This window comes from Notothenia rossii (assembly GCF_949606895.1).
Source record: "Notothenia rossii genome assembly, chromosome: 3".
NCBI lineage: Eukaryota > Metazoa > Chordata > Actinopteri > Perciformes > Nototheniidae > Notothenia > Notothenia rossii.
In genome coordinates this window covers 41,500,844-41,513,750 of record NC_136901.1, presented here as the reverse complement: position 1 = coordinate 41,513,750, position 12,907 = coordinate 41,500,844, and the positions used below count along the sequence as shown (strand labels likewise).

Below are 12,907 nucleotides of genomic sequence, written 5' to 3'. Positions count from 1 at the left end.
TTCTTGTTACGGCCACAACATTGTGTTTTTTGAGGTCTCAGAGACTTTTGGCCTCTTGATCACAATCAAAGGTCAAACATGTGACAGAAATTGGTTGGTCCTTGAGTCCAAGTGGAAGATTGTGCAAGACTTGAATGAATTCCTCACGTTCTCCTGAGATATAGCATTCACAGGAATGAAATAGCTGGATGGACAGACTCATGAGAATAGAGACAACAAACAGATAATGTTCTTGACAATAAAAAAACTATGTGACTGAAATTTAAATAATTCTGACAAACTTGTAATATGAGGGGCTCAAAAACAACCAGAAAGTTCTCTTAAAGCTGTTTGGTATATGTTAACTAGCAATATCCAAACTAAAATATAAAAGTATAAACATTCAATAGTTATCATTAGTGCACATTTTGGAATGGTACCTTTCTTTCCACGTGTCAGACAGTCAACAAGGAAGTGTGTTCAACTTTTTCCCCTGTTACATGGAAATGATATTCTTCCCATCAATGGATCCTGTCTCAACCATGATAGACCTCTTTGACATCTGAATTTCAATATTCAAATGTTTGCCCAAAGGTGGCTCAAAGAAAGCAGCGACCTCGTGGATATCTGAGTCTTCACCAGCACATCGAGAGAGACGGAGAGAGAAGCAGCTGACAGGACGACTCAGGAGAAGTAAGTGTGATTCTGTTCAGTCATTTTCATATTTTGTTTATTTTTGAGAAAGATATTCTCCTTCAGAATATTTTCCAAAGGGGAGGAACATTTAATGAATCACATCTCAATCAGAAGCAATGAAATCTAAAACCCTTTTATGTTCATTTATTCCCTTAAATCATTTGTTTCTCTTGAAATCACTTGGAATATTTATTTATTGATTAAAAAACTCAGTTTTTATTTTGAATTATAAACTTTATCTAATTTTCACTGTGAAACATTTTTTTTTGTACAAAGGGTGGGGACTTTACCAAGAACACTGGACATTTATAATGAAGACAAAACAGTTAGTCTGAGTCTAGTGGACATTTGTTGCCCTGAGTTTTACCTTTCAGGTTCATGTTAGGTTTTTAGAGCTTTGTGGGCGATGTATGCAGCCTGTCCCGTAGACATTACTCAGGGCTGAAAAACACACTATTTTCCCTGCTTTTAAAAACGGTGGTAAATCTTAAATGTTTTATTGGAGACGATGTGTATACACAGCAATCTCACTCTCAGTTCAAATAAACACAATGTAATTTTCATTAGGGTAAGTTCACCACTAATAAAATAACTAACACACATCTTTTAATCGGGCTTAGAAAAGCAACAATACACTATTTAACTCAGCTAGGATTTCAGTGTATGTCCCTGACAGTAGGAGTACATTGTAATGTGAATAAATAATCTACAAAATAAATCACCAGCAACATATTAATACTTATAGCCTCGACAAAATAACAAACATAAAAAGTCAGCGTTGTTGTGTGGCACTAAACAGTTATTGTTAAGTTTGCAACTGGTGTTTCTTTGAATTGCTAAAAATACATGTTATGAAGTCAAGTCAAAGTCAACTTTATTGTCAATCTCAAAATATGTTTGCACACACAGAAAGATTGAAATACTGTTTCCCACAGTCCAGAGGTATAAAATAACACATTAAAATACAAGAACACTCAATAATTACAAAAAAACACAAAATAACCGTTTACTTCAAGTAAGCAGTTCGTCTGGCTGGGAATGCGCTACACCTGCACTCTGGATCTGTCTTTCAGGGTCATTGATCATTCGGTCTGTAATCCCAACTTGGCCCCCCCAAAAAAGACTTGGATATACAAGTAAAAAACATTTTAAACATCACATTACATGTATGAAGGATTTATGTATCATTTATTTCAGATCTGTAGATGTTTCTGCTGATTCTTCTCTGTTGCTGTCGTTCTGCACCTGTCCACCAGGTGTCCTCATTTCACATCCTGCAGTGGAGACAGTGATTGAACACTTTGTAATAATACCTGTCTCTACTGTGAAACTCACACTGCCTCAACAAACACGTGTTTCCAGTTCAATCTGAACCTTAGTCTCTATCTGCCTGTTCATATCTCACTTCAAAAAAAGATCAAAAAGGAACTCAAACATGAGTTTTACAGTTTTCTGAAGGACAACAAATGACGTATTACAGATCTGAAGTCACCAGCCTCCTTGCAGCACATTCAAAATAGGATTTCTGTATTAACAAATAACCACAGGTACAAACAAAGTGGGGCTGAAATCCACACACACACACACACACACACACACACACACACACACACACACACACACAGGGGTGTTAGAAGTAGAAAGAAACATAAAATGGTACTAAGTACTTCATAATTGTACTTAAAAAAAAAATATAGAGTTGATCAGGTTGTTGATTGTGGCCTGTGGAATGTTGGTCCACTCCTCTTCAATGGCTGTGCCAAGTTGCTGGATATTGGCAGATCCAGAGCATCCCAACCATGCTCAATGGGTGACATGTTAGGGTTAGGTTTGTGTAAGGGCCACCAGATCTCCCCATGTCGCCCGACGACTTCATGGTTATACAGAGATCCAAGGAAAGGCACGCGCACTAGAGGACGTGTCGGCGCTTACCCTAGCCTTAGTATAATGACTGAGTCATAAATATGTACTGTGTAAAAGTAGACAGGCTAATTTAAGCTTGAAAGACAGAGACACGGAGGAGGGTAGCTGTGTTGACGGCGGATGCCTCCTCTTGCCGCAATGGCCGTATCTGTTTTTAGACCCGTTTCCTTTCGTTATCCCCTGACGGGGCTCGTACCGGAAAGGGGTCGGAAAAAGGGCAGAATGAAGGGGGAGAATGTGGTTTAGGTTTAGGCAAGGAAGCCAAAGTGGTTGAGATTAGTGGTCAAACTGAGGGAAAGATGGTCTATGAATTAATGGATATTGATTTTAGGATTAGGCATCTAGGCCCGACTGGTTAAGTTTAGAGTTTGGGACTAAAGATAAGAGTGTACCTTAAGTTAATTTTAATTGTTGGAATTGAGAGTAAAATAACCTTATGGAGAAGTATTTTAGGATTAGGCAAAAAGTCAGACTGGTTAGGATTAGTGGTCAAACTGAGGGAGAGATGGTCCATAAAAATTGATATGGAACTGAATTTAGGATTAGGCATCTAAATCAGACTGGTTAGGTTTAGAGGTCAGATGAAGGTCAGGTGTCAGATCCTTTAAAAAATTAAAAGGAGTATTATTTTTGGAATAAACTGACCCGAAAATTGTGTTTATCTGCAAGTTGCAATCCCCCTTATTAGTGGTGTGGAGTGGTTCGCCTACCTTTCATGTCAGTCAGTCATCCATTCGTGGTCTCCTGCCTCCATCTAGTGGCGACAGTTGGTAGTGCAAGTACACACTTTTTTTCTTGGTCTGAAGATCCAGTTGCCATGATTTGTCCTCCATCAACAAGCAGAGAGAGTATAATGTGCTTGGAAAAAGAGGTAAGGGAACCACAGTGACGGGTAGTCAGTAGTTGTTTGTTCTCAAAAATAGAGGTTTTTTGGGGAACAAAATAGTCCTTTATAATTGTTGTTTTGAACACATCCTCAGTGATGGACCCAGAGATCATCGAGTGTTTCGGCCATTATCACCAGACACTCTCAAACTAGGGTGGCCCCAGCCGGGGATGATCAAGTCCCCGGTGTTGTGTTGTTTTCTAAATGCTCCCAACTTGGGGAAAAGGACAGGTACGTAGGTCAGGTTAGTGAGCTTTGAGGTGGGTACACACACACACAGAGAGAGAGAGACAGGAGAGACACACAGAGAGAGAGAGAGACACACACAAAGAGAGACACACAGACACAAATAGTCAAAACAGGACCTGTCAATAATGGAGGAAACCGGATTAAATCAATTATGAACAGCTATGGGGCGCTGTCTAATCGAAAATAAATCCACCTCCCTGTATCCATCTGAGAAGCCTGAACTTAACTTTGAATCTAATTAAAATAGCTAACACACACACACACAGAGAGAGAGAGAGAGAGAGAGAGAGAGAGAGAGAAAGAGAAAGAGAAAGAGAGAGAGAGAGAGAGAGAGAGAAAGAGAGAGAGAGAGAGAGAGAGAGAGAAAGAAAGAGACACACACACACACACAGGCCTGAGTGTAACTCTAAATCTAATAAACAATAGAATGGTAATCTCATTACAGGAGAGAAGTAGTTAAAAGAATATGAGTAACACATAGACACAAAATAGGAGAGAGGTAGAGAAAATGAGCTCTCTTGCATTTTTTGTCAAGTGTAGTATTCCCAGCTATATTGGGAGTGTATATAATAATAAAAAAACGATCTATTTAACTACGTTTTTAAACCATAATTTGTCTTAAATCGGTCTAAATATAGTAACTAAAATATGTAAGTAATCAAATGTTATCACTCCCGAAATAATTCATCAAGTTTTGATGAAGAATTGAAAGGATTATAAATGTATTAGCATGTGAAAAGTTAGCAGCCGGCCGCCATTTTGTGTCTATGTTTACAAAAAGAGTGATCCATTTATGTAAGTGTTTTAAACCTGTTTTTCTTAGAATAAGTCTTGGTATAGAAGCTCTAAGATATTAATAATTAATCCTAAACTCTCCCGACTTGAAATTATCAATCTATTAATATGAATCTAAAATAAATGCAACTGGAAAAAAACGGCCGCCATCTTGTGAAATTATCTATTTATTTAAATATTAAAAACGTATTATTCTTCAAATGGATCATGATTCTGGTCTCTGATATGTTAATAATCAAATGTACTCACCCTCAACGTTGAAAGATCAGTATTTCAATGTGGATGTCAAAGGTTTTTAGCAGAGTCTTCACAAATATGTGCTCTCAGCTGCCGTCCTATGTAAACGCTAGACAGGAAGTGGCTGTTCCGCAACCCGGAAGTGACGCCAAAAACGGTGGAATTAAAGGTAACATGACCATTAGCACTCATAGTGGTTACTCCATGAACTGCAAGCAAATTATAATATACCAAATGTCCGTAAAGACAGTGTATTTAAATTAAAAAAATTATAAATCCGTTTTTTAGATTTAAAAAAAAATATTTTATTTTTTAACTCATTCCACCCTAAATGTATTTATCTATATAAGAGTAAAGTTAGAGTGGTATATATTAAAGTAAATAAATAAATAAATATTCTAAAGATCAAACCGTGAACATTAAAAAACTTCTGGTACAGGTTACACTTCTATTGTGTTTTTAAACAATTCTAATATTTAAAGAGTGAATATAAGCGGACATTTAAACGCCATCACTCAGTAGAATTGGTCAGTTGACCTCTTCTACTAGCTGACATGGTTAGGCTGACATGTTAGGGTTAGGGTTAGGGTTTAACCCTAGGGTTTTCGGACCCCCCCAGACCCCCGGCAATAAAGCAAACCTGCACGTTTCAGAGTGGCCTTTTATTGTGGCCAGCCTAAGGCACACCTGTGCAATAATCATGCCGTCTAATCAGCATCTTGATATGCCACACCTGTGAGGTGGGATGGATTATCTCGGCAAAGGAGAAGTGCTCACTATCACAGATTTTTTCAGATTTGTGAACAATATTTGAGAGAAATGGTTATTTTGTGTATATAGGAAATGTTTTAGATCTTTGAGTTCATCTCATGAAAAACGGGAGCAAAAACAAAAGTGTTGCATTTATATTTTTATTCAGTGTAGCTCCACATTAATTCAGAATGTCTCTGTCAAAACAAACCATAAATAAAATGATTAAAAAATATGCTCGGTTCTCCCCGCAAGTATAATAAATAACACATCTACAGTCAGACATTGACATGTGGCTCAGTGCCAGCAATTTGAGGGTTCTTTCAGACCGATGACAACATTTGTATCTGTTCCTTTTTTCTCTTTTCAGATTAGAGACAGCAAACACAGAGGAGGTGACCCTTATCATATCCTGAAGGAGACGAGACATCGGGCATGACCTTGTGTTTGTCTACAGTTCCAAAGAAGAGCAGGGGAGAAGCCTTCATGGCCAGAAAAACATTGCTTTCCTTGCTCCATTAGGAGCTCTTTTAACCCTGCTGCAAGCTGCACTGGGGGGCTCAAACATTCCCCTGACTCCACCAGGAGGCTCACTCCAACCCATCTGCCAGCTCAGATAACCCTCTGATAGTTGGCAACCACATGTTTGAGGTGACTGTGAGTGACTGCCACTGCCGCCGCCGCCCATTCTTGAGCAGCAGCAGCAGCAGCTTCCTGCGACCCCGATCTGCACCATGTAGTGGAGACGGCGGCAATGCTGTCCCATCAAGATGACCTGGACCGTCAAGCGGTCGCTCTTCGGGACCCATGTGGCCGGCCTCCTCTCGCTGGCTCTACTCTTCACCCTTTTCTTATTTTTCAGCCATCAGGATTGGCTTCCGGGACGCAGCGGGCCCCGGGAAAACCCGCTGGCCTACACTGTCAGGGGCTTCCACAGCCCCAAAGGCGAAGCCAACCAGAGCAGCTCCCTGTGGAGCCTGTGGAGGGACACAGGGTATGTGGCACCAAAGACTCTTCTCAACCTCAGCTCTAAGCAGGTAGATGGGGCTGCGGGGGAGGCAGCAGCAGGAGGCGGAGGGGGTTCCAGGATGGGGGTAATGGGACTTGGGGACTCCATGAGCACCAACAACAGTTTACAGAAGGACATGGGTGTGGGAGGGAGGCTCAGTGCTCAGCCCTACCGCTACATCCTGAACGAGCCTTTCAAGTGCAGGGACAGGAAACCCTTCATCATCATCCTGATCACTGCAGAACCCGGACAGGCCGAAGCCCGTAATGCCATCCGTCAGACATGGGGGAATGAGAGCAACTCAATGTGCTTAGGGCTTGTCCGTCTTTTCCTGCTCGGCATTGGAAAGAGCTCAGACACCTACCTGCAGAGCAGCATACAGGAAGAGAGCCTTGTTCACCACGACATCATCCAACAGGACTATCAGGACACTTACTACAACCTGACCATCAAAACGCTGATGGGCATGAACTGGGTGGCCACCTATTGCCCACACGCCTCCTACGTGATGAAGACAGACAGCGACATGTTTGTCAATACCGAGTATCTCATCCAAAAGTTGCTTAAGCCCGAGCTGCTTCCAAAACAGAGGTACTTCACCGGCTACCTGATGAGGAGCGATGCACCACACCGAAACAAGGACAGCAAGTGGTACATGCCGCCCGAGCTGTACCCAAGCAAGCGTTATCCAATATTCTGCTCGGGTACGGGGTATGTGTTCTCAGGGGACATGGCCGATCTGATCTACCAGGCGTCCCTGAGCATACGAAGGCTGTACCTGGAGGAAGTTTATGTGGGGATCTGCCTGGCCAAGCTGCGCATCGAACCAGCCCCTCCTCCCAACAAGTTCCTCTTCAACAATTGGCGGGTGTCTTACACCAGTTGTAAGTACAGCCACCTGATTACGTCCCATCAGTTCCAGCCAAATGAACTCATAAAGTACTGGAATCACTTGCAGAGCAACAAGCACAACGCCTGTGTCAACATGGCCAAGGAAAAGAACAGCGGGTACAGACACCGAAAGTTTCACGGAGAGAGGCCTCCTTGACGCATCCTGTGATTACAACCCCCGCTCAAGAGAAAAAGGGAGATGAGCACACTCTTACTACAATCTTGGAGGGCATATGAACTCAGTACTATGCACTATATGGGGAAAAGCACATTGTTTTTGGTATTCTGTACAGTCAATGATCCAAACTATGTTTTTAATTTGAGGAAAAAATGTTAAGTATTGTAAAACTGTTGAGCTATTTCTAAAACGGAAGATTGTCTGTGATGTGGAGCATAACGTGCTGCTGCTGTCTCAAGGGTGATGTTGAGGTTAATTCAGGTGCCAAGAGAAAGGTGGTCAACACATCCTCACTCCCAGGTCGGCCTATGTTGACGTTAGGTCAAGTCCCCTGTGTCGGCTTTTTCCAACGCAAGGGGGCGGGCCTTAGCGTACATTTTGAACTTTCCGGGATGTCCATAGGCTTCTATATAGCTCCCTAAATGTATGTTGTAGACGACTTGAGATCGCGAGCGAATGCTACCCGCAGATCCATTCTCACAGCGTTTATCAACCTTTTTCTAACTCAATATCAAGCCACACTTATTGTTTTTACTTCTTTATTTTAATTGAATAATGTAGGACTTTTGTTGCCGTCAGTTATTGGGAGAGTAGAGGCTCAGAATACTGAAATCTGTATCTGTATTAACACTAGAACCGCAAACGGGTACATTTTACCCGCAGTTGTTTTTTTAATTTTATGTAACTTTTGTTCAATAACATATTAAAGTCTCCCAGTCCGTGACTTTTCCTGAAAGTTTGTTATGTAGCACCCTCTGTTGTTAACAATTGTCAATATGAAGTCAGATTGAAAAAATCGCCAAAAAAAATGCCATTTATACCTATATCCGCCAGCGGGTAATATTTACCTCATAGAAAATGCAGCGTAAACATGACGTGTTGCTATAGCAACGCCTTTTGTCCAGTGCTTGAATTGGGCCGGTACTCACCGGTACGCAGTACCGGCAGTTCTGATTTTTACCCATGTGGTACCGGCGCTTCTTACTGAGTACCGGCAAGGTGCCGGTACTCAGTAAAATGCCGGTACTCAGCCGCCGGCAATATACGTATATATTGTAAACGCAACGCAGCGCAAATGTGGGTCTGACTCTGCCTCACAGAGGGTGACTGGCTGTCTACATGACGTGGCCTGCCGACATTGCCACTTTCATACAGATCATACTAATGCCCTCGATTGGTCTCTGTGTGTCATTCAAGCTCGGGAGGGTGTGTGTTGGTGTATGTGTGGCGCGCGCGAGTGAGAAAGCGCGCGCACCGGTTACGTGTATTGTTGTTAGCATCTGGTGCTAGCTAGCTGCGCTAACGGATATAAGGAGCTGTTTCAACAACAAGGTGGAGGGAAAGTCCTTTGCTGTCAGACTGAGAGGCTCATAATTACAGCTCTGGTGAGGTAAATTACTCTCTGAGTCTTTAGATAGTTAACTTAGTTTAAGTTATCTCAGTGGGTCTCAAACGGTTCGGTCACCATTTATGTAAACACATATTTCCATTTGAGGGGGTAGTGATTAGTAATATATGCATGAATAATACAAACAAAATGTTAACTAGGTGAAAAAAGGTAAGATAAACTTGTTGAGAGCTAAAACTAGTCTTTGCTGTTGCCTCAAAGAGGAGCAGGGGGGAGAGGAGGGAGACAGGAGAGGCCGATTCAGGAGCCCAGACACACTCACAACTATAAATGAACCAAAAACAAATAAATAAACAAGTTTCAATGTTTTTTCATATTGGATATTGTATGTTATTGGTTATGGCCATGTACTTATGATTTTATTATTATTTAAATGTATACATTTTTGTTTCATATGGGTGTAGTCTCTTTATTTCCCCCTCAAAATGCACCAGATTGATGCATTTAAGTCCAACATTTAAAAAAAAATCTTACCGGGGGAGCATGCCCCCGGACCCCCCTATAGGATTTCAGGCCCGGCCCCACTGTTCCCAAATAGATTTGCATTTTTTTTTAAATAGTAACCCATCCCCATATGTTTCTTTTTGGGTAGTAGATTTAAACTAGAGGGCCATCACTTTGTGCAGCAACGCTATTGACAAATAAATCCAGCAAAATGGCACAAAAAACTGGTAGTGGCCTCAGGGACGAGGAGTCATTTAACCAGCCAGTAGGAGTCAAGCTTTACTTTCTTTTATATCCATAAAGAAAAAGTAAATCTGTTTACAGTTGTTTCATTATGGATGTTGAGAGGTATCCATATATCTCTTCATTTTGCTCTCAAAGTGCACCAGATTGATGCATCTAACTTTAATATTTAAAAAAAAATGTTCCCGGGGGAGCATGCCCCCGGACCCCCCTAGACTAGAGGGTGTCAGATCCACTCCCCACTTATAAAAATAGCACTTTACCACTCCACCCCCTCTAATCTCAGATGCACCCTGAGTCATTTTGTTTAAGTACAGTGAGCCTTTCTAAAATATACAGTAAAGAGACAAACCCACCAGCATTATAGGATATACTATGACTTTGTGCCAAATACTTGTTGCTGATTTAGAGTACTGGCACCTTTTTTATTCCAATTCAAGCACTGCTTTTGTCTACTGCGGTTCCTTATAGATAGAGAGATAGATTGAGAGAGAGAGAGAGAGAGAGAGAGAGAGAGAGAGAGAGAGATAGTTATAGATAGTGTAACATCTTGGAGAATACAAGATCTTGGATGACTGAGCTCACATTGAGGACGTAAGGCATGTGTGCAGGTTACGTGCCAGTTGAATAAAGATGGACACTCGGAATGAGAGGAGTCCGCGTTGTCTATTTATGTAGACAATTATATGTTCATAGAACAGAACATTACAGATATATCGATAGAGAGAGATAGAGAGATGTGTACCTAAACAAAACACAAGTCTAACACCAAGCGTTTAAATCAGCATTCTTAGCGATATTTTAAACTTCATGCTATCTGCACAACCTATATCATATGAAAAGCTGAGAGTCCACAGATTCTATTGGTATAAGTTTCATCCCTGTGTGATCAAAACTCACTGTTCTGTATGATAAATAAAAGAACATTTTACCTTGAAAATCTATAGCGGGTACATTTTACCCGTTGGCGGTTTTAGGTATACAGAGACCTCTGGCGGTCATAGTGTTAATGGACGTGCCGTTGTGCGATTGCGTTGCCAACGCAATAATTTACAAACTCTTTAACTACAACCATAATTATATTTAAAAACCTTTTAGAAGGCCTCACAAAATACTTTAATGTAAATTCAAATTTAAATGTGAAAATGCTGTTGCCATAACAACACATTACTCGCCATTAAAAACAATACTGCTATAACTCCTATGAAAATTGTCAAAAAGTGTTCAAACTCCGTTGACGCTCGCGAAACAAAGGGCCTCATCATATAACTTTGCGTGGGGCCACAAGTTGGCCAGGGACGGCCCTGTTCAAACTTGACATGTGTGCTAACAGTCCAGCCCTGAAGACATCTACGTGTCAGTTTTGAGATTTCGTCAAATGCTGTTGCTATTGCAATACAATGCTCGCCATGAAACACGTTTTTCTCATAACTCTAGTGAACATGCTCCGATCGGCTAAAAAAGGCACAGGTTTGGTAACGATGCAGCCCTCAAGACATCTAAACGTATTATGGGGTGACATCAAATGCCGTTGCATTGGCGACAGATCACTCGATATCAAACACGATGTTTATGTTACTGCTGTAACTCTCATTTATATTGTCCGATTGTCCCGAAATTTCCACGTTTGCCAACGGCCGAGTCCAGAAAACACCTGCGTGACGTCGACGTGCGGATGCCAGTGAACCTGAACGGAGCGCCAAAGACCCGCTCATCGGTGCTTACAGCTTTAATTATTGTTATTATTCATAGAGATTCTGAAAGAAAACTAAAGGGGTTTAGTTTGTCCTCTCTTTCTGCTTTGTTCACTGATCTCAGTTTAAAGAAAATATCATCTTCATATCTGGCGCCACATGTCAGACATATGTTACTGTTCCTGGTATTAGTCCTCTGTGTAATAAGTCATGTGGTAAAGACAGACTCTATGTTTTCTAATGTGTGTGTGTGTATCCCTACCTGTGTGTGTTCCTACCTGTGTGTGTTTGTGTGTGTGTATCCCTACCTCTGTGTGTGTGTGTGTGTGTGTGTGTGTGTGTGTGTGTGTGTGTGTGTGTGTGTGTGTGTGTGTGTGTGTGTGTGTGTGTGTGTGTGTGTGTGTGTGTGTGTGTGTGTGTGTGTGTGCGTGTATCTCTACCTGTGTGTGTGTGTACCAGTGTATGTCAGAACACTGAGACAAACCACCATCGTGTTTTAATTAACTTTCTTTTATCTGCTGAGTAAATATAAAGGTTTATGGGCACAGCAAGTGACAGGGATTCCATTGTGACCCATGCAGGAGGGTGGCCCTTCACTAAATAAAACAGTCCTGCCCTAATTTGAGCCGCCCAATAATACCAGGTGAGATTCCGTAATTGTAGTCCACCTCTATCGTATGGCAAATATAACAAAGAGAGCCTAAGTCTTGGACGTTTATTATTCCAAATGAAGTTTGAAAAAGTTTTCTTTAAAAGTTTAAAAAAGGAAGATGGTGGGGAAAGTGGAATCGATTGGAAAAGGTTTGGGTAAAATTGTCATTTTGAGAACGTTGATGCGTCCAATCAATGAGATGGGTAATTTAATCCGTCTATTGATCGACTGTCTAACTGCATCTGTGAGCTGGTTGTAATTAGCTGGGATCATCTCGTTAATACTTGGGCTGATGTTTACACCCAGATAGGTCAATCCTAGTTCTGATACCACAAGTGGTCAAAACTGGAGGACTGAGCCTCTCGTTTTCTGACAGAAACTGTTACGATCTGTCTGTGTTGTGTTTTTGTCTAGTTCTGTCTTTGGTTTCCTGTCTCTGTGTTCCCCCTCCCATCTTGTCTGTTTCTGCTGATTGTGTGCACCTGGTGCCCTGTGTTGTCTCCTCCCCCCTCACCTGTGTCCTTTTCAGTTGATTAGTTTGTGTGCATTTAAGTTCTGGTTTTTCTGTCTGTCTTTGTAAGATTATTGATGTTGTTGGAAGGTTTTTTTGTTCAGAGGGATTTTTGTGGTTTTGCTTTGCTTTATTTTACTTTGTGGTGTTGCTAGTTTTGCAAATAAAGAATTTTGAATTTGGATATTCTGCGTTTGGGTCCTGTGTACCTTGCTCTCCAGCCGTCACGGAAACATTATTATTGATTTGTTGTTGTTTATGTATAGCCTGAAAAGATGCCAAAAGTACTAATCAGATCAAGTGAAGCAGGCAGTGTTTGATTTGGACTGGAGCAGAACAAAATAACATAATCCGCGTACAAA

At 41.3% G+C, this 12,907-nt stretch overlaps 1 protein-coding gene and 1 long non-coding RNA gene across 3 annotated transcripts; one reads left to right on the top strand and one right to left on the bottom strand.

Moving 5' to 3' along the window:
- Window positions 1-1,532: 1,532 nt before the first annotated feature.
- Window positions 1,533-4,763, bottom strand: LOC307033619. 2 transcript variants are annotated; one of them, XR_013806578.1, is made up of 2 exons: window positions 3,309-4,763; window positions 1,533-2,239 (listed from the first exon to the last, which is right to left on the bottom strand). It is a non-coding gene; the product is annotated as an uncharacterized lncRNA (long non-coding RNA). The 2 variants fall into 2 exon arrangements; XR_013806579.1 differs by having other exon boundaries at window positions 1,533-1,949.
- A 1,394-nt stretch (window positions 4,764-6,157) lies between these two features.
- LOC307032907 (beta-1,3-galactosyltransferase 2-like) lies at window positions 6,158-8,311 on the top strand (the record flags this gene model as incomplete). The annotated part of the gene is made up of 2 exons (XM_079671185.1): window positions 6,158-6,172; window positions 6,256-8,311. The coding sequence occupies 2 exons, from the start codon at window positions 6,158-6,160 to the stop codon at window positions 7,570-7,572; spliced, it is 1,332 nt and encodes a 443-aa protein (XP_079527311.1). The 3' UTR covers window positions 7,573-8,311.
- Window positions 8,312-12,907: the final 4,596 nt, after the last annotated feature.